This window comes from Rhipicephalus microplus, chromosome X (genome assembly GCF_043290135.1).
Source record: "Rhipicephalus microplus isolate Deutch F79 chromosome X, USDA_Rmic, whole genome shotgun sequence".
Taxonomy (NCBI): domain Eukaryota; kingdom Metazoa; phylum Arthropoda; class Arachnida; order Ixodida; family Ixodidae; genus Rhipicephalus; species Rhipicephalus microplus.
In genome coordinates this window covers 165,963,864-165,989,774 of record NC_134710.1, presented here as the reverse complement: position 1 = coordinate 165,989,774, position 25,911 = coordinate 165,963,864, and the positions used below count along the sequence as shown (strand labels likewise).

At 44.5% G+C, this 25,911-nt stretch overlaps 2 protein-coding genes across 2 annotated transcripts; both read right to left on the bottom strand.

Annotated features, from left to right (window-relative positions):
• Positions 1–3,487: 3,487 nt before the first annotated feature.
• On the bottom strand, positions 3,488–19,820 carry LOC142775136 (uncharacterized). The gene is made up of 7 exons (XM_075876485.1): positions 19,803–19,820; positions 15,045–15,205; positions 14,405–14,505; positions 13,376–13,476; positions 10,468–10,668; positions 7,526–7,589; positions 3,488–3,577 (listed from the first exon to the last, which is right to left on the bottom strand). The coding sequence occupies exons 1-7, from the start codon at positions 19,818–19,820 to the stop codon at positions 3,558–3,560; spliced, it is 666 nt and encodes a 221-aa protein (XP_075732600.1). The 3' UTR covers positions 3,488–3,557.
• Positions 19,570–23,014, bottom strand: LOC119170023 (uncharacterized; the record flags this gene model as incomplete). Its single annotated transcript, XM_075876484.1, has 2 exons — positions 19,570–20,071; positions 22,669–23,014. Coding segments are annotated over 2 exons (483 nt in total), but the record flags the coding sequence as incomplete, so codon positions are not given.
• Between the last annotated feature and the right edge of the window lie 2,897 nt (positions 23,015–25,911).

The window sequence follows — 25,911 nt, the reverse complement described above, 5'->3', positions numbered from 1 at the left end:
TGGAAAAAAATACTCTACAACCAGTGCCCACGTAATTGCAATGACTATCAATATGCTGGTACTATATTTAAACAGACAATTGAGAAAGTACAATAATGTTACAACTCCAAGCGATACAGTTATATGTCAGAGACAAAACATAAGAAAGCCCTATTTAGGTTTCTGCTACTCAAAAAGATGGTCCCGCTACCAATAAATTTAGAATCAACTTGTGTATCATCCGCAGAATTAGTAGAGGCACTTGATACAGTTGCGAAAGGGCTTGAGTGTCGCTTCACATCAGCGTTGCCCTGCCATATACCTGAAGAAGTCACCGAGGTAGTAAATACACTGCGGGATTTATCATTGGGACCTGATAATTTCTCTACAGCAATGATAAAAAATTATGTTTGATTTATCCCCCAATGACGTCCTTAACTATCTACATTTTTCTATAAAAATGCATGGATATATCCAGATTATAAAGTGGTTAAAATAGTACCACTGTTGAAAAAAATAGGGCACTGGCTATGTCATAGGTAATATTCAGCCTATTTCTTTCACTTCAATGTCGTAAAGCTAATCGAGTGGTTATTATATAGACATGTTGAAGAATGAATTGAAGTAAATCATATTATAAGCAAATCTCGAATTGGATTCAGGCTGGGCTGTTCAATATTGTGGGCTCATGCTGACTTAGAAAGTAGAGTTAAGCTTGCTCATCATAAAAACCATTACGCTGCTTTAGTGAGCGTAGATATTGTTAAGGCATATGACTGCGTAAAACACACCATATTGATGAGTCGGCTACAAAGTGTCAAGGTTCCCGAGTATATGGGTACGAAATCGTTTAAGCGGACGAACTTTTCAATGCTCGCAGAATGAGTCATCATATCAAACATTCTTGCAAATTTCAGTTCCCCGTGGGTCAGTTCTCTCGTTCATTTTATTTACTATATTACTAAGTTCAATTCCTATCCATAACGATGTGTAAATATACGTGTACGCAGACGAAGTGCATTGTTTGCTTCTTCCAGCCATATACGTTCGCTGCACAACATTCTACAGGCGTACATGGATGACACTGAAATATGGCTTACTGGTCTGAATTCGTCTCTAAATAATAACCTAAATGCCCTTCTTGCTTTCCCACTGACTTTTCCTGAGTGAATTTCAACAAAAAATGGGCAAGCCTACATTCCTCAGGTAGATTCTTAAAAGTATCTATAGGCATAATATACACAACTAAGCTTAATCGGAGCCCGCAAATTGAGTATATAACAGCTAAAGGTTCACATGCAGTTGGATTATTAAGACGAATCAGCAGTAATCAGTTTTGAATGTGTAGAAAAACATTGTTAATGATCTATTATATGTACGTCCACCCAATATTACAGTTAGGGTGTGTGTTCTTCTCTGGAAGAGCCGCTTATAAATTACGCCCACTTTTAACTTTACAACGTGAGGCACTATTTTTTTTGTCGCGGCTTTCCGAAATTTGTAGCGAAAAATATTTTTATCACAAAGCATACCTGCTAACTCTTCAAACTAGGTTCCGAATGCTAAAAGTTAAAACGTATCTAAACATATATGCCTCCCCACGCAGACGCTCTGAATATGTGTTCCTTATCAGCCTTCCACATTTTTTCAACCTGAGTTTTATAGGCTACATATACCTCAAATAATTTTCACTGAGCAGCTTTTGGAACCATACAAGTATCATTTTGTTATATAATTAGCCAAACGTACTTATTCCCATAGCGCTAATAGGATTCGATGATATATTTCCAAAAAAATGCTTAACTATTACCCACGAGATATAGAACGGTTGTTGAAAGACCACCTCAAGAGCATGCGAATAAATCCAGTAGTAGCCACAGATGCTACTGTAACTGACGTGAAGGCCGGAGTGGGAATCCATACAATGAATTTTACTTCGTTCTTTTTTCTTCGTTTGCCTGACTTCACGCCAGTATTCCAGGCAGAAGTATTGGCAACCATTCTTGCACTGCGTAAACACCCCGCACACATTTCTTCAGTAGTGGTGCTTACAGATCTTGTCCGTGTGCACTGCTCTAGAAGCATCTCACTCGGCGAGCTGCCTCGCAGAATGTTATTCGTATATGCCAAATCATGTGCCAAACGTCTGTCTAATTTTGGTACCAGGCCACACTGGATAATGAAGCGGCGGACAGCTTAGTGGCAGCATCTGTTAAAGGACTGCCCTAAATAGTTTAAAACCACCCTGCATTAACATGTTCGCACGATTCACAAACCTTTGTCCTCACAAAGAACATACTAAATCTTCTGTATTGAGCGACGGAAGTTTCCAGCAATTAAGGTACCCGTAGAATAGCTCATGGTGCAGCACCGGACAATTGAAAGTTACATTAACAAAATTGTGCCACCATCATTAAACTTTTGTTTATGAATCGGATGATTTGTGGGGTTTAACGTCCCAAAACCACCATATGATTATGAGAGACGCCGTAGTGGAGGGCTCCGGAAATTTCGACCACCTGGGGTTCTTTAACGTGCGCCCAAATCTGAGCAAACGGGCCTACAATATTTCCACCTCCATCAGAAATGCAGCCGCCACAGCCGGGAATGGAACCCGCGACCTGCGGGTCAGCAGCCGAGTACCTTAGCCACTAGACCACCATGGCGGGGCCGTACACTGTAAAAAAAAATGTCTCGGTACACAGCAAAAGCTGCTGGTAAATCGTTGCCGGAGGCATTCTGTAAATGAGTAACAGCAGGCTCCGTATCACGAAGTCTCTGTTATACATTTTTCCGTATTCTCTTTCACATCATATCTGTATTCCTGAACACAGCAGATCTGTTATTTCAAACACAGCAAATCTGTTAACCCAAACACAGCAAATCTGTCAACCCAAACACAGCAAATCTGTCAACCCAAACACAGCAAATCTGTTAACCCAAACACAGCAAATCTGTTATTCCAAACACAGCAGATCTGTTATTCCAAACACAGCAAATCTGTTATCCCAAACACAGCAAATCTGTTATCTCAAACACATCATGACTCTGTTTGTAGGAATACAGAATTTGCTGTATTTAGAGGAGGAATAAACGGAGATCGCTGTAGAGCAGTCTGGCTGTAAATTATTCCGTTATTATTAATGAAAACAGAAGCTTCAGTAAAACACCTGGTTTCGTTTAATGGCTTTTCTGTGCTTGACTAAGGTTTTGTGTAGTTTCTTTGCCTTGAAGGAAAGAGTTGTTTCACTGAGCATAAAATAAACTTAGTTTTGGTAGTAACTTAATTTGTGAAAAACTAACACAAGCTTTTGTTGACCAGTACTGTCGAAAAGCCGATGTTTTACGGGATGGAATGGAATGTTTATGTGGCTGCCTGTAGATTCTCATGATTGAGTTTTATGTCCAATTTTATGTACTGTTTCAACCTACACTAATGCAGTCTTTATGTACTGTGTGTGTGTAAACCACCCCTGCTGCTGCATACCATATAAATAATAATGCAACATTAACAAAACACAGATGAATTTATTTACATATAATACATGTGCTGTAGCTTGCTACATCACCATTCTTCATCACTTCAGCATGTTTATGCCTGAAAAGAATGTGAAAAACAAGTGATCAAATGAATGCAAGAAGCAACTTACACACACTTTATAATGCCTTCTCTGTGTATGTATATGGCCCTTGATACAAAAAGTAGGGGCACGTGGTAGAGCAAAATGTGAAAAAAAAAATCGCTTTGTTTTCTTTGCAATTTGGGGAGGGGTGTCCCTTTGTGCATCCACATTCGTGCTTTTCATAAACAGCATTTTTGGTGGCTCAAAACCAGTTTTTCCAAAAGGAAGTAGCCAGTGAAAACACACTCTAGTGCAAGCCCCTTGCATTCGCTCTATGCTTACGGCCTAATTTTCTGACGTACAAAAGTCAAAATGCTTGTCTAGAGTCAGCTGTGTATAGAAGATTGTCGGGTAACTTCTAAAGCAGTCCGAAGACACTGTGCACCTTTGTATTCACAATCCGCCTTCAGAATACATAGGTTGGAACACTTTCAGCTCCTAGCATCATTACACCTTGCATTTGCCGTGCTTGTCGATAACCTTAGATGCTGGGGGTAAAGAAGGTTCTGAGGAAGTGTAAATTTCGTTGAAGCCCGTACAGTTTTCTTGTTAATGTGAATAAATCCCTGTGACGTACTGAGGTGCTGAACCAGCAAGCTCTTTATTGTTAAACCTCCCAGCCTTTTCAGCATCTTTCGAGGTGAATCACGTATATACATGGGGACAACGGGTATGCTCTAATGGACATGGACTAATATTTCTGATGCAACTGAATAACAATGTGTGAGAACGACTCAGTGTAAGTGTTGAGTTAATGGGAATTGAGTCACAGAATCTTTCCTTTCTTTGTTTAGGGTGAGAGTCCTAGAAATGGCGACATTGAATATTTTTTTTGCATTTAATAATGGTAGTATCACACGAGCCTCTATTCTGAGATAGGATTGAAGCTTGGCCAAACTACAATGAATTTGCTGGAAATCGTTGACCACACTTGACGATACGTTGCAGATAGAGCTGAATGACATCTCACAAAAAAAAAAAAACAAGACAAGCATTGCGAGAGGCTCCACGGCGAAAAATTGACTTTGGCAGTGATTACCAAGCTTGTAACTACTAAACAAAATAATTGAACAGTGTTTCTGACAGTGCGATCACTTTTCACCTGTTTTTGAACTTTATTCCATATCTCAAAACAGTTTTTTATTACTTAGCTACCATTATTTCCCATGTATTTTAAGATAACCAGTTGATTATTTTTTTTGTATACAGCTACTGAAGCAAAATAGAAGCTATGCACTTTACCGTTATTGTGTTACAAATTTTCATAGATGCCAATTAACTCAAAAGTCAAGCTCTAGTGGTAAAAAATTCACAAAAATTCTATATTATGAAGTTAAAAGAGCAAAAAGTTTGGAAGAAAATGATGTATGGATTATATGAATATCCCTTTTAGTCACTGAGAAAACTACCTAAAATCAGCAAAAATGCACAGGATGTATAGGGCCTGCCCGGCGCTCCTGAGAAGTTTCCCACTGGCTCTGATCATGCTCAGAATGAGCAGTTACATTTTCAGAAATATTTGTTGCTATTGTATAGCAGAATGCACGGGTGAATACCTATACTGATTTTCAACTTTGCATTCTGCTGTTAAGCTCTATGTGCCACATATAGCTACAAATTATGGCTGAACTTTCTTAATATAGATTTACCAGCGCAAAAAAAGACGGCACATATTTTAATCATGAACCAACTCGCCCAAGCAGCAGCTTTAGTGAAATTTTTTAAGCACTGTTTATTGATCACAGAATGTTTTTTTTCACTATGCTGAGGTGGGAGGGGGGGGGGGTTGAGGATCCTGTAAAAAAACTGAAAGAGCTTGACCTGAACTAAGAAACATCATGTGAATATACACTACACTTATTCGTAGCCAGGCGGTGGCACACCGGGCCCGTGCCTCTCCCCTCCTTCCCCCCAAACTTTTTTCTCCATGAAATACTTAGCGCAAAATTACCATTTGCCTGCCCAGACCTCTGGTTCAGATCAAAAAGGGCCCCCTCCCCCTAAAAAGTTCTGTGTATGCCCTTGGTTTAGATGAATGAATTTCCAAACCCTGTTTAACATAAGCATCAGTGAGATTAGATAGATATATGGGGTTTAATGTCCTAAAACCACATATGGTTATGAGAAACGCTGTAGTGGAGGGCTCCGGAAATTTCGACCACCTGGGGTTCTTTAACGAAGCATCAGTGAGATTGATAACTAGGATAAAATTAAGGCCAAACCTTCCATTTTTCTCTTTTCACAACATACTATATGTCCTTGGCACAATTCACAGTATATAGAAATCTCAATTGAGAGTGCATTTTCATGTGCTGGCTCTTGTGAAATAATAGCAGTATATTTTGACTACACTCCGAAGGACAAAAAAAAAGAAAACGCCAGGCTCATAATACTTACAAACAAATTAAATTGAAAATGCAAAGCCACAATCAAGATAATATTCAGCTCTAATAACCGGATATCATCAGAAAATGTGTATGATTCATGCTCACACTTTCACTGATTGAAACGCAGCTTCTGGGCCAACTTCATTATCTTTGTGTGCACACTTGTGCGAGACTTCTGGCCACCTTCGCACCTGCTGCCCTTTTTCGTGTTGGAGCCCTTTAAGGTTATCAAGGTGTGGTTCAAATGAAACATATGAGAAGAGCACAAGGATGGGTACAGACTCGTCAATGGGCTTCATTTAGAACACGTATGGTTACACGCTACAGTCTGCAAATTCCTCATCTATGCATCATAGACTTGCATTAATTCTTGTACAATCTGAGCCAAATACGCTGGCCCAATCATTTTCCTCCTGAAAAAAAAAAAGAAGACCTCAGCAAGCTTAGGAGCCAATTGGTCAAGGCTGCATCTCCGAATTTCATTCTTGCCAGTAATGGCTGTCATAGTTTCTGACAAGTAATCAATGGACTTTCACTGAAGTCAGAGGCAGATAAGACCCTTGTCAGGAATCAACAACTTGTGTTCCCTGCGCCGTTCATATATATATTGGCCTGTTTGATTGATGTAAACATTCCTCCTGGTTTGATAAGCAACTAACAAACTAAAAGGTGTGGCACTTAGTGCAATTTTACACACCCTACTAGTGGTTTGTACGCTCCCAAAATTTTTCCAAGGCTTCCTTTGAAAAAATGTGCAATGGCCTTTTTCAGTCTTCGAATACGCACAATCATAAAATAAGTCTTCACATGCTCGTGGTAAATATGTTCAGAATGTATGATCTGATGTTAAAGTTGGGTTAATATTAAAGCACAGCATTTTGTCTGGTGAGCTAGTTTGTGGGTGAAGGTTACTCTTCTGTGCCGTTCAAGGTAAATGCTAAGACCCCGCATTGCCTCTATGAGGTGTGCAAGATTGCACTAAGTGCCACCCCACTGAGTTCGACGTGCGCTCGTCAAGTAGGATAACGAAGTCACTCAGACATGGAGGAATGTTAACATTGGTCATACAGGTCAATGTATAAATGAATGATGTAGGGAACACCAGCCCTTGATAAAGACCAGACAAGGTTCTCACCTGCCCAACTTAAATGCATACGAATTGTTTACTTTTAGTAAACCATGGCAGACTTTACTGGCAAAGACAAGAATTGAGATGCAGTTGTGACCCAATGGCACTTGAGCTTGCCTAGGCTTTTTTCCTAATGAACAAAAGCAATGATTGTGTCTGTGATACTTCACTCAGACTATCAGAATGAACGCAGGTTCCCTGCATGAGTGTACTGAATAAAACCCAGTTGCAGGTCTGCCCTCATCTTCCACTCTTCTCCTCCGACAACATCTGTTATTTAAGTGTATAAGTATCTACTGCACCTTGTAGCTGGAGTTAGGCTCACACTCATGTTGTAAAATGTCATCAATTTACTTGACCTCCTCGCACAACAATCAACACATAATGATATCGACAAGGGAACTCACCCAGTGCAATGATTGTAGGCGTTGATGGCAACTCGGCAAGCTTTTCAGTGATGCTTGTTCCCTCCTGGATGAGCAAAAATATCCCATGTACACAAAAGCACAAAGAGATATGTACAGTTGCGGCCATTCCAATATATAAATCAGAGATGCGATCCCTGCAATTCCGTTTTCCACCATGGTTCCTGGTCTATTGCAGGCTGTGTGCACCAAGTACAAATTACCTACCTAGGAGCCTTGAAACTTGGAACAATTTTAGAGCAAAGTAGAATGGATAGCGAGCACGCAAAAAAACCTGCTCACATTTTGATTCATTTTTCTCTTTGGATTACAGCAACATCATAGACAACTCTGAATGATTGCAGGTCAATATATCAATGTTAGTGGTGATAGTATTGCTTAAAATTATTTTGCATGTGCGACAGCAAGGGACAAAGTGAGCAACATCTTGCAACAACTCTGGCCTATTCCCATTCTTAGTGCCCTCCTCACTGCGTCGTAATGAGGCACTACAGCCAAAGTGACGAGAAACATTGTTCTGCAGTGCATTGCAAAAAACTAATGCTTTGTGCATGTGGAGCACTCTGATTGCACACAAACACTTTTTTTCCCATTGAGCCTGAAAAAGGCTAGTAAACCAAGTTTGTGCACTGTGGTTCACCATGCGTGCACCATGCCCCAACACAGTTTTTGTTGCATGAAGTCTCACTTTTCACAGCGCTACGTTCCTTCTCATTCACTCTGTGAACTTTATAGTCGGATGCTTGGGGACTTCACTCCCTATCCTAGTGGCTCTGATGAAACAATGGCACCTGCCCGCACTAACTGTTGGCTCAAGGGCAGTGTATTTTTTTTTTCAGAACATTTTTGTGACTACGACACAATGCGGATAACCAAAGTAAGTTCCACAAAAAAATTGAAAATTGCCTTTTTTTTACACTATCTTCAAATGCTGATACTTGTGACAAAGCGCGTGTTCCGGTGTAATTTTAATGAATAATGCTGCTGTACAAAGCCACCAAAATTACCTTAAAATGAAGCACAAAGGCAAAAGATATGCAAAGCTACACTATCCTCCTTTTAACTTGTGTCCAGCAATTCATGAATTAGGTATTTTTGGATGTTTAGCATATTTGTTCTGTCAAAAAATTTTGCTGCAGCGGTCACTAAATTCTCATACGGTAGCATTGCACTTGTTCTTTATGGGAAGAAAATACATCGATTAAGAAGTGTAAAAAAGTTAAGTCTGCTCAAAGTTCAGAAATTGTGAAATTAGAAGAAAACTGATTTCAGCAGTCAAAGTTTAATTTTCCTTTATACAAAAGCAGCTTTTTTCACAAAATTCAACTGAAAAAGCTATTGTTTTGTGCTAAAAACCTGCACAGCATTCAGTCGATCCCAGATATATTGAACTCGAAGGGGATCGCGATATATGTAGTTCAATATATCGATGAGTCGAAACACAAAATATGTGTATTTAAGGCATAAATTAGAGCATCTCAGACCTAAAAACAGTTTTTTGAAATCCTAACAAGCACTTAAAGAATGATTCTCTCACAATATGATAAAGAACAAGGCCTGAACATCTACTTTTGCAAGTTATCGCACTTCATTTCACTTGAAAATAGTCTGTAAACTTTTCTCTCTTTTTGCGTGCCACCAAGTTTCAGTTGTCCTCAATATCACTGGACCCTTCCAAGTAAGCAAATTCAGCTCATTCGGCCACAACAGCGCTGAGTGGCACTGAATGCCAATGTAAGCTCCGTAGAGCGTTGGTGGCGAAAGCAATAATTCCACGGCACCGTCAACATTGGGCATCATCTCGGCATCCATGCAGTCAGAACCAGCGACGTCGTCTTCTGCTCCAATGAAGCCGCTCGCTGTCCGAGATGGTGCCCGAAAACACTAACAAGGCATAGAATTTACTGAGGCATTGTACGCCCTTGACAGCAGTCATGACGCACTCAAAGTCGTCACCTGGCACAAAGCCCGCAAAGAAACAGTTCACGACTGTGCTTTACTTGAGGTCGCTCCTAGCACCAGCCATGATTTTTATCGCTACGAGCGTATCAATGTGTAGCGCCGACTTCCAAATGATGATTTATCAGTAACGAGGCGAGAAGTACACAGGTCCACAAGCCACAAAAGGCGATGCTGCCCACAAACGAGCAAGCTCCCACCGTCAGCATGTTGGTGATAGCGATGTCACTTGTGGCTTTGTCATTTTGTAACCGACAGCTGTTGCTTTGGTGCGGAAAGCTAGAAAAAAGCGTAGCCTCCGAAATGAGCGTTCTAAAACCGGAAGCACCAAAATACCTCATGAAGTTGCACATCTCGAAGGCCACGCTTTTCAGTCCCACATGCCATCATACACGATTGAATGCGAACATCGCAATGAGATCACTAAACTTCCTTAAGTCATTCCACTTCGTTTTGGTGCCCTCGGTCATCACCATGCCCCCACGTTAAAACCTGCAGATCGCACATCAAGCATACCGGTGCACTCACAAGTGCTGTGCAACGAGCTAGATCAGCAAGATGGAGTTTCAATGTTTCACTTTTCAGCACCCCCTTTTAGTCACTTGCACGCGAAAAGGGATCGGAACTTGTCGAATTGTGGCTATAAATGATCATTATTTGTTAGGAAAAATGCAATTTGTGGGCTTTAGCGTGGCTCAGAGTTCAATTTAGCGGATGTTCTGCTGTGCGTGAGTTCGATAGATGTGTACAGCAGTCCCGTATTTTTGCATGGGAAATTCAAGGGGATCTCTCAACTTTTTGATATAGCCAATAATTCGATATATCATAGTTTGATATACCCGGGATCGACTGTATTCTATAAAATCTAGAACCTAAAGCTGTTCTCAACAAACCAATACATCACTTTCTGAAAAGATGTTACTGTCCAGTTTTGTACTAACATAATGCAACAAAGTGAAACTTACTTCAAATACTTGGTAAAGGTAGTTCTTGTCTTCCTTAAAATGCGCGCAGAGGAATGGTAGCACAGCTACCTGGACTGCTTTTTCTCTTTGTCCTTCGTCTCTCACGCGCACCACCAGTTCCATAGTATGTTTCGTCGGCGCCTCCTCCATCATCTGAAATAATGCAGGCGCACAGGCCGCCATCCTCTCCTGGAAGATTTCCTGCAATTATTCCAAAAATCAAAGTAAATAACAGTTACTTGATAATAGATGAATTCATCTGTAGAGATATTAAAGTGAAAACTGATTGAAATGTAGAACTATATTACCACCCTACAATTGAGTGCAACAGCTGTGACACGCCAAAAAAAGAAGACAAAAAACAGACTGGTGGGGAATACCACCCTGAAACTACTGCACCAGCTTACTAGAACATGTTGTTGGCTAGTAGGTTCAGGCTGAAGAAAGGTAGGGACGTAAACCACATAGACAAGAAAAAAAGAAGTGGACGAGATAGAGCATTGATTGCAACAGATTTTGTTTGCAAAATAAAAAAGGCTCCTTTTGTTTTTGTAAACACCAAAGCATATGAGCAGGAAAATGGCGTGCACTCCACGATTATGACATCACTATAAAAAAAAAAAGGGGTTCAGCGGCAAATCGCTGTCACAACCAGACTCCCTTTCACAGTTATCTCCAACATCAGCAGGGGGTGTGCTACTGTGCTCTTGATCTGAACTGGATTCAATTTCAGGTACTTCCGTGCACTGTGTTGCAGTTTTGCCCCGGTGATACCTTGAAACATGTGTTCTGAAGGAACCTGCTGACCTCAGCACACTACCACAACCCACAAAAGGACACATAACAGCATCAATTCCACTCTCCAGATGGGCAGCTATGTGACCAAGAAGCTCCGTGCGAGTAGGCACACTCGCCCCGCATGACAACACAGAGCAGACAAACGCATCATCAGTCTGTTTGCTGCATCGCTTCTTGTGATGTCTGAAGACGTGACTTCTTAGGCTCTGATAGTTTTTAAACAAAGCTCCACAAGGCTCACAAGGGCAAAGGGCACCGCCCAACACACTGCTGTGATAGTGGTAGTGCTCGAAGTAGTCGGTCAATGTTGAAAATGTCTGTGCGCAATGCCGGCAAGTGGGCATTCTTCATTGATGTTATGGCTGCAATGAAGGTAGAGCACTTATTTTGCTAAATTACATTCACTGGCTTGTGCACTTTTTCAGACCGCCCAATTTTATAATAAAAACACTGCTACAATGGTAATAATACCTTACAGTCTACAATAGTAGAATCATTCCAATATCTGGTTAGCATGTCAGGTTATGTTCAATTTCATATGAACATTAGCCAATGCTTTTTAAGCAGTCCTCTATATAAGAGCACAGTGAATATAAATATTCTTGACCTGCTACAAATGTTTAAACTAAGTTGAAGCAGGCGGCGCAAGGAAAAGAAATAATGACGGAGACTGTAACATTAACTGCACAAATTCTACAGAAAACTGCACCCATACTTGCGCAACTTGGGTCTCTTAAAAGGCTATTCCTGAATGTGCAGTCAAAAGTGAGCTTAGCATATGCTCCAACATTACACATGTTCACAACTTAAGTAATGCTATCCATTATATCGCTAATGTTGACAACAGATGTTCATATCTTGCACATATGTGAAAGCAGCTTCAGCCTCTCAAGTGCAGCCAGGTCCAATATTGAATACAATTACTTTAAAATTTTAGCTTGAAACATAATTACTTTAAACAATTACTTAAAGCTTTTTGTGATATATTGACTAATCAAACAGTTGATACCAAGTATGAATTGCACCGTAGCCTGCCAGTAGTACGCGCAAGAGATGGAAATGGGTGGCTTCAAGATAGGGCACCCAAAACTTCGCATATGCGATCGCTTGATTCTGTTGCCATACACCAACTTCTTGGGTACACACAAGGACTCCCATGCTGGATTAGCTGCAGTTAAGCAGTAGTATGGCTAAGTGACGTGCAAATTCGCAATGTTGTCGGGTGTAAGCAATGTGTCGTGCAATTCCAAAGAAATGAACTGCTGAGCACGCAAATCAATAGACACAACAGAACATGCATGCGAAATGCGAGCGCCAATCGTACCTCACGGCTGTCACTCAAATTCCGCCAAGTACGGCAAAATAAGTTTACACACAGCCAAGTGACAGTTGCTGCCCCTGTCGTCTCCTACACCTATTTTTGTAGTAATGGACGTATGACTTGCAAGCGATGCAGGCATGGAAAACACGAGTGCTTTGTCTGCGCTCGATAAGACGACAAAGACACGTACACGCCTGGTGTGTACGTGACAGCAGACTCCTGCTGATCCGGCTTACAAGTGCACCTTATAACAGCCATGTGCATGGGCACCGAGGAGATCACTAATGAGTGCGTGCACAAACTGACCTGTGACATCCTCAAACTACAAAGATGCAACTCAACAGCAGGCTTCACCACAATAATACAATTAAGTGACACTAACAAAGGAAAAATGCCGTTATTGCTGAGTGCAAGCAATGCTTCATATAATTCCGAAGAATTAAACTGTTCACTGTACTGCTTCCTGCATGCGCAACTCAATAAAGGTGCAACACAGCGTGCGAGCACTATGGTCGTACCTCATAGCCGACACTAAAAATCCACAAAATGCACTGAAATATGCCTACGCACAGTAATGTTACCGTTGCTACCCCTACTGTTTTCTGTGCCTAATTTAGTAATAAGGTATGTATGAGCGATGCAAGCATGGCAAACACGTGTTTCATTATTCACCTTATAATAGCGACAGACATGTTACATGCCTAGCTCGTATGAGCTGTGGCATGCGAGTGCACCTTATAACTGTTTATAAGATAGGTAATGATCGATAACGGTGAAATAAATGCCTACCTGATTGTGATGTGTGCCAGGTGATGGACTTCGCAGGAAGGTGAGAGAGCTCTGACAATAGCCGCCTGCCTTGACCACGTAGGGTGCCAGAGACCACTGAGCTGAACAAGTGAAGAGTGCGCCAAAAAACTTGACAAGTGAGGAACCAAACAAATGAACTGCTAGCACTACTTGGTCCTGAGCACGTAAATCAATAACAAGATGCAACACAACCTGCATGCAAAATGCGAGCACCAATCGTACCTCACGGCTGTCACTCAAATTCCGCCAAGTACGGCAAAATAAGTTTACACACAGCCAAGTGACAGTTGCTGCCCCTGTCGTCTCCTACACCTATTTTTGTAGTAATGGACGTATGACTTGCAAGCGATGCAGGCATGGAAAACACGAGTGCTTTGTCTGCGCTCGATAAGACGACAAAGACACGTACACGCCTGGTGTGTACGTGACAGCAGACTCCTGCTGATCCGGCTTACAAGTGCACCTTATAACAGCCATGTGCATGGGCACCGAGGAGATCACTAATGAGTGCGTGCACAAACAGACCTGTGACATCCTCAAACTACAAAGATGCAACTCAACAGCAGGCTTCACCACAATAATACAATTAAGTGACACTAACAAAGGAAAAATGCCGTTATTGCTGAGTGCAAGCAATGCTTCATATAATTCCGAAGAATTAAACTGTTCACTGTACTGCTTCCTGCATGCGCAACTCAATAAAGGTGCAACACAGCGTGCGAGCACTATGGTCGTACCTCATAGCCGACACTAAAAATCCACAAAATGCACTGAAATATGCCTACGCACAGTAATGTTACCGTTGCTACCCCTACTGTTTTCTGTGCCTAATTTAGTAATAAGGTATGTATGAGCGATGCAAGCATGGCAAACACGTGTTTCATTATTCACCTTATAATAGCGACAGACATGTTACATGCCTAGCTCGTATGAGCTGTGGCATGCGAGTGCACCTTATAACTGTTTATAAGATAGGTAATGATCGATAACGGTGAAATAAATGCCTACCTGATTGTGATGTGTGCCAGGTGATGGACTTCGCAGGAAGGTGAGAGAGCTCTGACAATAGCCGCCTGCCTTGACCACGTAGGGTGCCAGAGACCACTGAGCTGAACAAGTGAAGAGTGCGCCAAAAAACTTGACAAGTGAGGAACCAAACAAATGAACTGCTAGCACTACTTGGTCCTGAGCACGTAAATCAATAACAAGATGCAACACAACCTGCATGCAAAATGCGAGCACCAATCGTACCTCACGGCTGTCACTCAGATTCCGCCAAATATGGCAAAATAAGTTTACACACAGCCAAGTGATAGTTCCTGCCCCTGTCGTCTCCTACACCTATTTTTGTAGTAATGAACGTATGACTTGCAAGCGGTGCAGGCATGGAAAACACGTGTGCTTTGTCTGTTGCACTCAAAGGTGGTGTGGTGTCCATGTCGAACGCGGACAGCATCATGGGCACTTCGGCATTGGGGTCACTAGTAGCCGGCGTTGCGCCCGCGCCAGTGTTGGGTCGGCGCGGGTGCTTTGTTAGGCCTAGCCTTGAACGTACCCCGGGCGCGTCCTCGTTGTGGGGTTTTTTTCGCTTCTGTGCTTTAAGTCCCGAAGATTTTGGTTGCAAAAGAGTCTTAGCAGCTTTACTGACCTTGCGCACAGGAATCTTGGAGGCAGGAAGAGAAGTTCCGGGGCAATCCGGCGTTTTTGTGGGAGCAGATGCAGCCGTGACTGATGTACACGACGCTCGTAGCGCCCTCTTAGGCTACGAAGGGAGGCGCTCAGCTGAAACGGCACCGGCGGGTGGTGCGGCTTTTAATCGAACTCGCGACGCTCCCTTTGGGGCAAACTGACTACTTTAGCGCCTGCCTACAATTTGTTTTTGTATTCTAGCCGACACCACGATGCACCGATGCTATCTTGCACCCATTCTATTGGGCAGTGATGGCCGGACACACCGCAGCAGTCGTGTTATTTTGTGTGACCATCAACGCATTTTTTTTTCTTTTGGCCTGTTGTGGTTGGGAAGAGCTATGGTGGTGCAAAAAATTTATCGGTTATTCAGGAAAAGTGGTGTAAAGGGAAATAGTTCTGAAGAATCGATGTTCTCGTCGCAGGTAGTGAGAACCATTCAACAACCGATGAATTCTTCGGTGACGAAGTGAAGTCGCCGTCGGTGTTCACCGAGTAGACTCATGAATTCATAAAAAGAACAAACGTTTCCCCGAGCCTTCCAAATTTTATTATTGGGCTTGAGCTTGCATGGTAGGCTTGACGGTGCGAAACAGCGTGAAAACAACGAGTTCATACAAAGAAACAGCAAACCGCACCCTTTTAAAATACACTTCATTACTGTGTTTCATTGACTGCGTGTTAATTGGTGTGCCAACTATACAACGCAGCTACGATTATAGGATTGCTCTCACTAAACAAGTCAAGGCTTGCAAGCACGAAAAAAAAAAGGAACGAAAATAGGAGAACATGTACACTGTCTCTTCTTCTGTGTGTCGTGCATTCTCACGATGTGACGAAAAAAAAAAAAACGTAAACTATTATGCACACCATCAAGATTCACATATATGCAGGGATTCTTGGACGGGTATGTTTTTTTTTCACTATCTTTTGTCAATAAAGTCTCATAGACGCAGTACAAGTACCTGTTCGCTTTCAATCTTGCAAGATTGAAAACGAAGTGCAGCGCCTTTCGACGATATATATATATATATATATATATATATATATATATATATATATATATATATATATATATATATATATATATATATATATATATATATATATATATATATATATATATATATATATATATATATATATATATATATATATATCGGAAGCGAAAAAGCACGACGTACGCCGAAACACCTTTACTAATTACAAATGTTTCGGCTGATGGGCCAGCCTTCGTCAGTGTGACCACACTAACGAAGGCTGGCCCACCATATCGTCTCGCTTTATAACTTTTTATGGCAACCCGACTTCGCTACTAATAGTAAATTTAGCTTCCCTTGCGGTGAAGTATCATAATGCTGTAATTATCCTCTTCCTTAATCGGTAAAAACTCTGAAACGTTCTCTTTTTCTTTTTTACCGCTGCTATCCTTCTCCGCCTCTCCGAATATATATATGTATCCATACTGGCACTTTCCAGTGATCCTGCATGCAGCTCTTTTTCTCCATTGTGAGTTAATGAACAGTTTCTCTTCCTCATTCTCTCGTATTTCTTAGTCTATCTTCGAACCCAATGTTGCTCTAAGCTTAATTTCCTCATCAAAGCCTGCCCAGTTATCACACTTTCCGTCTTCGTTTTCTGACTTTCCATGAGCGTACAATGCGAATCTGCGCATTCCTTACACACTGTGGGACGCCTCATCTTAGTCGGCGACTGCAGCGTTGCCGCTGTATGTATACGTTAGCCACCCGCCACGATAGCTCTCTCAAGGCATTGTCCATGGCTATCGCTTAATTTTCTGTTCTAGTTCACTGTATCATTGTCGAACGGGGGGAATGGTCAAAGTTCAGCCAGTATGTCGCCGACAGCTCTCTCAAGGCATTGCCCATGGCTGTCGCTTAACTTTCTGTTCTAGTTCACTGTATCATTGTCGAACGGGGGGAATGGTCAAAGTTCAGCCAGTATGTCGCCGTGCACACAAATCACGGAAGCGTGTTCTTGAAGTACAGAAGACATACGTTTTTCTGGTGTTTTACGGAAGGAGCGAAAGAACGGAAACATCGACTGCTGCTTTACGGCAACTCCTGCTGTTTCCCATAAACCGCAGCACAGTTTGTGCTTTAAACGTCCAGTCTCGCTATTTTTCAGGAAACAGATGTTACTCTGTAGTTTCTACGGTCTGCTCCGACGTTAAAACACGGATATTTTTTACAGTGTAATGAATCAGAAACGATCGAGCAGTTCTTTATGGAGTGTCGAAGTGTCGAAGATCTCAAAACCAAAGATTTATAAAATAACCTTTTCAAAAAGGGGCCTTGAGCTTTCTACATCGGCATTCCTCTCCCTAGGGGCGTTGGCATTAGGGCACTGCAACAGGGCCATTTACGATGTTAAATTATTTTATTTAAAATAATCAAAGAGAATGTCACGTTAAAACTATCACTAGGTCTATTGATTATCTTTCATCTATGCATTCACCTTATTATATCAATTATTTAGTTCAGATGTTCAACTCTAAAGAAGCACTGACATCAAATTTACTCATGTCAATATTTTGGCGTCAACGAGTAGCTATCGATCCCCTAGTATCGACTTGCGACCTAAAAGGCATCTTAGTGTTTTACGAATCCCCCCAGGCGCCATTTTATTCCTGTCATCCATTGGCGACGAAATTGATGATGGTGATGATGTACTATCGGCGTCAAATGAAACCCGAACAGCGGAGCACGTGTTTCAAGCATTAGAAACAGTGTAGTGTTGGCCGTCCAGCCACCTCCATTGACAGGCGTGCACATCCGGTTTGGCAGCACTACGCGATCCCCCTACAGTGCGTCCGTTTCTGCTCTAGTTTTCGTATGGTGACAATGGTGGCCACCGTGGGCGTGCCAAGCGCTTTTGATCGTATCACTCGCAATTCCTTGCTTTTACGTCGCAGTGCAATCGGTGAATTGGCAGAATCAAACGAAAAGAGAAATATAGTCGGTTTGCGGTTGATTTTCAAACGATCGTCGTATCTCGTTCGCCAGCGCTGCTTCACCTGCACCCTTCTTTCAGAGACCGACCCGAAAACGCATGCACTTTAACTGTAAATGCCGAGCGTTTGTTCGAAAGAGAGAGCGCGAAACGTTTCGCTTTACCGGCACGAAGCGAAACAGCGTGAAATCGCAAGCATTATGAACCGACTTTTGTCTACTATAAATAGAATCAGCCAGGAATTCCATGATGATGGACTCCGTGACGACAAACCCTGCTACAATACTTAACTTTGGCTGCAATAGCTTAACCTCTGTTTTTTTTTTATTTTGTTCCTTTCAAATACCGAAGTAGTAATTAGTGACTCGCAAGCAGCGATACGCAACTATGCGAACGGTCGTGTCTCCCGAGAGGCGCTGCGAATCCTAATGACTAACGAAGACAAAATTCGGGAAAAAAATGACACTTTCGTCATATGGACCCCCGCACACACACAAACCCCGCTGGCCGGCAACGAGGCGGCGCACGCGGCGGCTCGAGCACTCACGAACCGAGCCGTTGCGAACGCCGACGCCGCCTCGGACGAAGTTCCACGCGGGGGGGAGTGGGAGTGGGGGGACCGCATGACTAGTTACCACGAAATAACGCAGCACTATAAGCTAGAAAGGCGAAAGTACCCTCCGCCACACAACAGGTTAAATAAAAAACAGGCAGTTGCGTGGCGACAACTGCAAACATATACTTATCCGAATCCAGTTCTCTTTAGTCTCTGTTACCCTGATCTGTATTTAACAGAAAAATGCAAGGTTTGCGATGAAAGGGCGACACTTTCACATATACTATGGGAATGCTCGAGTTTAGATGAAAGCAACGATGAAAACCACGAAGAGGCAGTTTCGGACCGCAGGACACGCTGGGAGGGGGCTCTGCTCAGCTCCTCATTCGAACAACAACTGTGGGCCGTCCAGCGAGCCGAGGAAGCCGCCCGAGCCCAAGGGCTCGTGGCCGACGCCTAGGCCCGCCCCAAATCAACTTCGCTGGACTTCATAAATAAAGTTATTCTTCTTCTTCTTCCTTTCAAATACCATACCTGGAACACAGGCAGAAATATTGCACTATAGGGGGATCGCGCAGTGCTGCCACACCGAATGTGCGGGCCTTTCTGTGCCAACGACTGGTCGACGGCACGCACTATGCCTTTGATAAGGCTTGTGTCACGCGCTCCACTGTTCGCGTTTCATTTGATGCCGATAGTATATCGTGGAGCGCGCCGCTCACGCCATCTACGAAACGCAAAAAAAAAAAGCGAAAGGTATTTGCGAAATGGAAACCTTCACATCGTGCGGGTCTCGTGTACTCCGAATATTTACGGCGGCGCTTGATTTCGACGTCAACTACACAAATCAAGCCCTGGGGACTTTTCTTTGGCCGCGTTCCATGGCACAGCGGTTGCAGCTACGAAGTCTTAAGACTTGCGGTCAACTACCGCTGGCGCAACCTAATACGCGAAACAACTCATACGCGTATTTATAACGCGCGCGGTATCCTTGCAGCGCCTCGCTGCGCTCGTCACTCCCTGCCAAAAACGCGGCACCCAATCAGAGGCCTGCTCACAACGCGTGCACTGACGTCACCAGGTACATCCGTACTCAGCGGCGTAGACTGCTAATGCAGGCACGGCGATCAGTATGTTTGGTAAGGGTGACCGAGTTCACATAGCACACAGGTGGGACGCAGGACGAACAAAGGCCGCAAGGCCCATGTGTTTGGCGTCCAAGTTCCGTCTTCGTCCTCAAACGGCACAGCGGTGTAAGGTAACTAAAAAACGGCATAAACAAACAATATGGTGAGAAACGTCCCGCACAGTTCAAGGCCATCATAAGAGCTGCTGGTGGAACAGCTGCGAGCTCAGTTTGCGGTTGATGTCGGCCAAGATGGCGGCGTACAACTCGAGGCGTTCCTGGCTGCAGCCGGCGAACACGTCCTCTTCCTCCTCGTCCGGCATTTCCGGTTCTGCGCGGATGGGGAAAAAGACATAAACACCCGCGTCTCTATGGCGCACCTACATCGTGGACATACAGAACCAACTGGCGCAATTAAGTGCACTGACAAACTTCTCCTGTAGTTTATGCATTTTCCACTTGTACCTCTCCCCTTAAAAAGGCCCTGCAACACTTTCTGAGCGTGGTCAGAAAATGCGCTGCCCGTCGGTAGTAGGAGAGGCTCCCGATAACACACGAGCCAAATATTATAGCGCAGCACGCGGCCTAGAATTCACATTAAATTATCAAAATCAGCTAAACATTGATTCCTCTTCTCTCGACAAATGACAGAGGAAGCTAAAAAAAAAAAATCACCGGTAGAAGGCCTTCTATCCGCCATTGGCTGATTCGAACATGGCGCGCTCGGTCGTTACAGTGATCGCCGCGGGAGGCCGCGACTTGTCCACGCGTGCACGCGCGATCACACTGGAAAAGCCACACATTCGAACAACAAAAAAGAAGAAATTGTTCAAGGTCACGAGGCGCGCGTGACTTTTTTTACGTTATTTTTTTGCCCATGCTATACCCCCCTCCCCCTCACTTCCCTGCTTAGCTTCCAGCGTTTTCGTCGGGACAGAAAAGAGAGAATGCGATTGCAGCGTGCGACAAATCTTTGTAACTTCGGTAGCGTACTGGACGACTCCTAAAAATTTGTGCGGTGTTGAATTCGTGAGGCAATAAGCTCTTTTAGTCAATCTATACTATGGTCACTTGAAAAAAGTGTTTCAGGGCCCATTTAACGTAGCCGCTAAGCATTGCTCTGAACGCATTTTAAGGAATGCGCCAGAAAAGATAGGGCGGCAAACGAAAGCACACCACGCAAACACCACTGGGACCAATGAAAATCATTGCTGGCAGTGGATCACTGGAAGCTTTCCTTGGCAGGCCGTTCGGCGCGAGCCAGTTTGTTTACAAAAACCACCGCTTATCTACATTACCGCTCTACTACCGCGGGGACAGTGCGGATATCTACAGCCCGATCTCACCGCGAAACACGCCCGGCTCCCGAATGCTTTCTGCGTCTATACCGTGGCACTGCCTCCATGATTCGACCCACCTACGACCAAGTGACGATGACATGTAATGACGTCATGATGGCGCCACAAATTTTCCCTATGTCACATCATTTTGTTCTTACATCGCTCGTGTTGGCGCCGACGGCCAGATGACGTATTTAATGAGGTATATGAGGTTTTCGCCATAAAAGTATTCATGCCCGGAATATTCGTACGGGGACACGAAGTTACCAGCGAAGCAGTACCAACGTTTCCTGCTGTAGACGCCTATTTTTTAGGTTAACCGGCGTGAACGACTGCGGACGGTGACGTTCTTCCTCGGACAGATGGTCTTTCCACGCGTGTGCCATGTTTTCGCTGTCTGCATTCGCGTAGCTGTTGTCAACACCTCTCCACTTTTATAGCCTTTTTCGTTCCGTCGTGGGTACTCTGCGCTGTCTGGGGTCTCACCTTCTCCGATTTTTAGGAGCGCTCTACGTCACACTACAGCAGCGCCAAAACGGGATGCCGAGGCAAACGCCGCCGTCTCCATTTCTATATCTTCACACTGTCTACATATGAACGCGACGCCCCCCCCCCCCCCCCAAAAAAAAATTAAAATTTCTGGCTCGACCCAGAACACTGTATACAATACGAAATTAGACTAAATTTTCTCTCACTTATTTTTTAACTCTACCTTTCTCTTTCAACCCCCTATTCCGCAACCCCAGTGTAGGGTAGCATACCGGATACTAGCATCTGGTTAACCTCCCTGCCTTCCTTGTTTTTCTCGTTTCTCTCTAGAGGGCAGTTCACACTAACTAAAGGTGCAGAGTTAGAGGTGCTACAGCAGAGTTTTTCAAAGCACTGGGGTTTAGGGACCGGGAGGGCAAAATAGACTTTAAAGCAAGTAGACTTAACTAGAAGGAGGTTATCTGATTGGTGGCTAAAGTCAAGGCACGAGTGAAAATTAAACTCTTCACTGCAAAGTACGAATCCTCAAACTCACTTTTTAAGGGAAAAATAAATATAGTTTTGGGTTCATTAGGTATTACGGCTTGGTGGCGCTAGCCACCACCCGATCTAAAGGGTACAGCCATATCCATCCATCCATCCAAGTGTGGGGCAGAATCGGCACCTCACTTCCGATGACCAGGGCCATTACCTGGCCTTCCTGCCACCACCCTAGAGCACCTACTGTTCCCATCTCGTCCCCATCTACCAGCACTCCGGAGCCTGGTGGAGTTCCTGGACGAGACGGGAATCGTGGCCTACCGCTGAGGATGGGGCCCTTGCCACCCCTACCCTTGCTTCTGGACTGCTGCTTCTGTTGATGACGACCGTTCCACTGCTCAATTAATCTTTCCTCCTCTTTCCACTTTTCTCCCTTTTCCCTTCCCCGCAGGCACAGCGCCGTGCTCCCGAACGGGTTGCAGAAATTAGGTGCCTTTTCTCATCTTCTAACCACTACCACCACCACCATTACCGGCCGCATGCGCGCGCATATGGGCGTCTCTCTGGACCAACTAAAGTTCTCTATTTATTTTGACTTCCGCCGGAGAGGGCGACTCACCGACGGGCTTTGCCGGCTTGGCGGGCCCGCAGCGCGGCCGGTTCAGCTTGCGGCCCTCGTCCCCGGAGTCGTGCGACGAGCTGCGGTTTGCGGGCGGCCGTCCGCGCCGACTGCCGTTGCGCCGCGCGCGCTTGGCCCGCGCCGCGGCGGCCCGCTGCTCCAGCACCAGCGCGGTCAGGTAGCTCTGGCGCTCCTTGCGGACCCGCTCGGTGCGCCGCCGCGGACGCTGGCTGCTCTGCTCGGACGCGCCGCGCGACTTGCGGCTCGCGAAGAACTCGTGGCCGCACGGGCAGCTCTTGCACGCCACGGGCACCTGCGCCAACACGCGGGGGCCAATCGCGGCGATTCACATCTCAGCGCACTCTACTTAGAGAAGAAGAGTGCGCACTCCGGTCAACTGCGACAAATACCGCCGTAAACTCAAAAGAAGATAAAAAAAAGATTATGCAACTAACCCCCGTATTCTAGAACGTCCCTTCACTCAACACTTCACCTTCACTTGAGAAAGCCGATGGAAGCGCCATCTCTAGGCACGGCAAGTCACTGCATATCAGAAATAATCTGCTGCAATTCTCAAGTAGCGCAGTGTCATTTTGAACCGAGCTGTGGCGCAGCGCTCAACTCTGTCAAGTGAAGGGTGAATGTCTAGTCGAGGAGCGTTTCTGAATACTGGGGTAATACTAGCGGAGCTGGAGGAAGCCCAGTAAAGTATTACCAGACCACAGCATGACTATGTTAGACACAGGAAGTTCCACATTTGCACGACGTCATCTTGTTCCAAGAGCGCCTAACCATTGTCACGCGATCTAACATTCAGAACGGTAACCGCGAATTCACCTTCCGACGCTTCGTCTAACGGCTCGTGATGGAAGAGAGAGAAAGATGCAAGCAAAGGCAGAGAGGTTAACCAGACGCACATCCGGTTTGCTACCCTGCGAAACGGCTCGTGATAACTGATGATAATCTCTAGGCGAAGCCGCGCACGACGGGATAGAAAACCATGCGAGTTTGCAACAGCTGCGCCGTTCAGATAGTCTCAGATGTAGTGCAGATGTATAGAAGCCTCGGTGCGAAATTAGACGTTCCAAGTGCGAGTGAAAACGTCTCTGCGTCTCTATGAACCCCGTGCGGGCGATCCTGCACGCGACGGCAAAAAGCGACTCACCCAGGGATGCAACAGCCGAAATAGAATTTGGTGCGATTTTTGTAACGGCAAAATCTTACTTTTGGAGCGCTAAAATGCAAGTTTGGAGCTTGTTGCAGGAAATAAAACATCTCTTTTTTTTTATCACGAAAGGCCGAATTTGGAGCAATAGGAAAAAGAAGGCTTACATTTAGAAAAAGAAAAGTATGTGCAAACTATTCAACATCACCTAAATCATGCACAAAAAAACATGAGCACTGTTGTTTCAATAAAACTGGTATTTTAAGCCATCCCACTGAGCAAACAATGATAAAAGTCCACATTAGCATTTTCCGCGTCTGTCTAATCTTTTGACAGAATCCGTGAATTGAAATGTAAATATGACAAGCTGGCAATCTTGAAATTCAAGGGATTTGTGGAAATGAGGAGTAGTGGTGGCGAAAAACAACACTGCCGCAAAGTTTTTTTTTTGGGGGGGGGGGGGCGAACAATTGTCATACACTGCTTCGCCAGTGATCATACTGATTCTCACAATTATGCGGCAGTATACACGCATGAGTAGTTGAAATGTGTTGTGCAGTGGCGAAGCCAGGGGGTTGCACAACTGCCCCCCCCCCCGAATTTTCGCCATAATATACAAAGCGAAAAATGAGCATTTTAAGGGAGTGCTCCCTCCGAAATCAATTGAGGACGTGCCCCCCCCCCCCCAAAGAAATTTCTGAGTATGCCCCTGATGCTATGTCGCGTGAGTACAACGTATAATACGCTTTTCCACAGAGCACCGGAGTACTGCGGAGAAGGTGGTTTAAGCAGCGTTCTGTACAGGTTAGAACAAGGCCAAGAAATTTTCGAACACCGCTACGCCCAACCCCCTTCCTTTCTTTATTCTTGTTTTTTTAGGTGGGGTTTAGGATTAGGGCGCATCTTGGCTTGCTTGCAAGGTGAGTTCTACCAGATAAGGTAGCAACGGCGCGCGCTTGTTGGTCCAGCGACAGCACCGGATATCCATAACAGGGACTACGCAACTTCAACAAAAAAAAAATGTATTATTTGCCGTTGCAATGGTGACCAACGTGGTCGCAGACAACGCCGGCGTTCGCAGCACGTCGAGTCTGTTCGAGGGTCCCAGGTCTACTTACTAACATGCCATAGTCGCTTTTGCTTTCTAGGAAAAGTACATATTCCCTGCGAAGCGTTGGTGGCTACGGCAACGCATATTTAGGGGCGAAGCTCCTTAAGCCGCGTGTCGTGCGTCCACGATGTGTGTAGCAGTAGAGTAGTAGTAGTCGTCGTGGTAGTAGGTAGCCACTTCTCGTTTAGTCCTTGTAATGTCCGCTGGATGGCGGTACTTCTATATGATAAATATATGATGATTGATTGATACGTGGGCTTTAACGTCCTGAAACCACCATATGATTATGATAGACGCCGTAGAGGAGGGCTCCGGAAATTTCTACCAGCTGGGGTTCTTTAACGTGCACCTAAATCTGAGTAAACGGGTCTACGGCATTTTCGCTTCCATTGAAAATGCAGCCGCCGCAGCTGGGATACAATCCCGCGACCTGCGGGTCAGCAGGCGAGTACCTTAGCCACTAGACCACCACGGCGGGGATAAATTTAAGATGAAATGATGCGAGATGGCGGTACTTTGAGTGTTCACTAGATGGACTAACAGACGCACGAACGGATGGACGCACGGACGGACGCACGAACGGTTGCACGGATGGACGCGTGTACGGACGGAAGCGCTGACGAACTGACAGATGCTTCGCCCCACTCATCACGGTTGACTCCGTGAATATGATGATTTTTTTTTTGTCTTGAAGTTGCGTTGTCCCGCCAATAGTGTGCTAAAATAGGGCAGTGTGCCATCTTCGCAGAAAACCAACGGGAGAGCGGTGGTCGCTTTCGCGATGGCGCCACCAACAGGGCGCCACGACCAAACGGTGTGCCCAGCGCGCGTAATTTAAATCTGCATCGCGAAACTTTCTTCAGTTCTAGAGTAAACTGATCACACAATACCATCGAAACTACAAGTGTTTGCAAGATTTAAACACATACAACACATATAGATGCACCAATGAGACAAACAAGGCTCC

Excerpts from the sequence above, each read along its gene's own strand:
- LOC142775136 (XM_075876485.1), bottom strand. Across the intron at positions 14,506-15,044 it reads CCAAGATTCCTGTGCGCAAG|CTCAGTGGTCTCTGGCACCC; the intron begins GTCAGTAAAGCT and ends TCACTTGTTCAG. Across the intron at positions 3,578-7,525 it reads GCCTACAATCATTGCACTGG|GCATAAACATGCTGAAGTGA; the intron begins GTGAGTTCCCTT and ends CATTCTTTTCAG.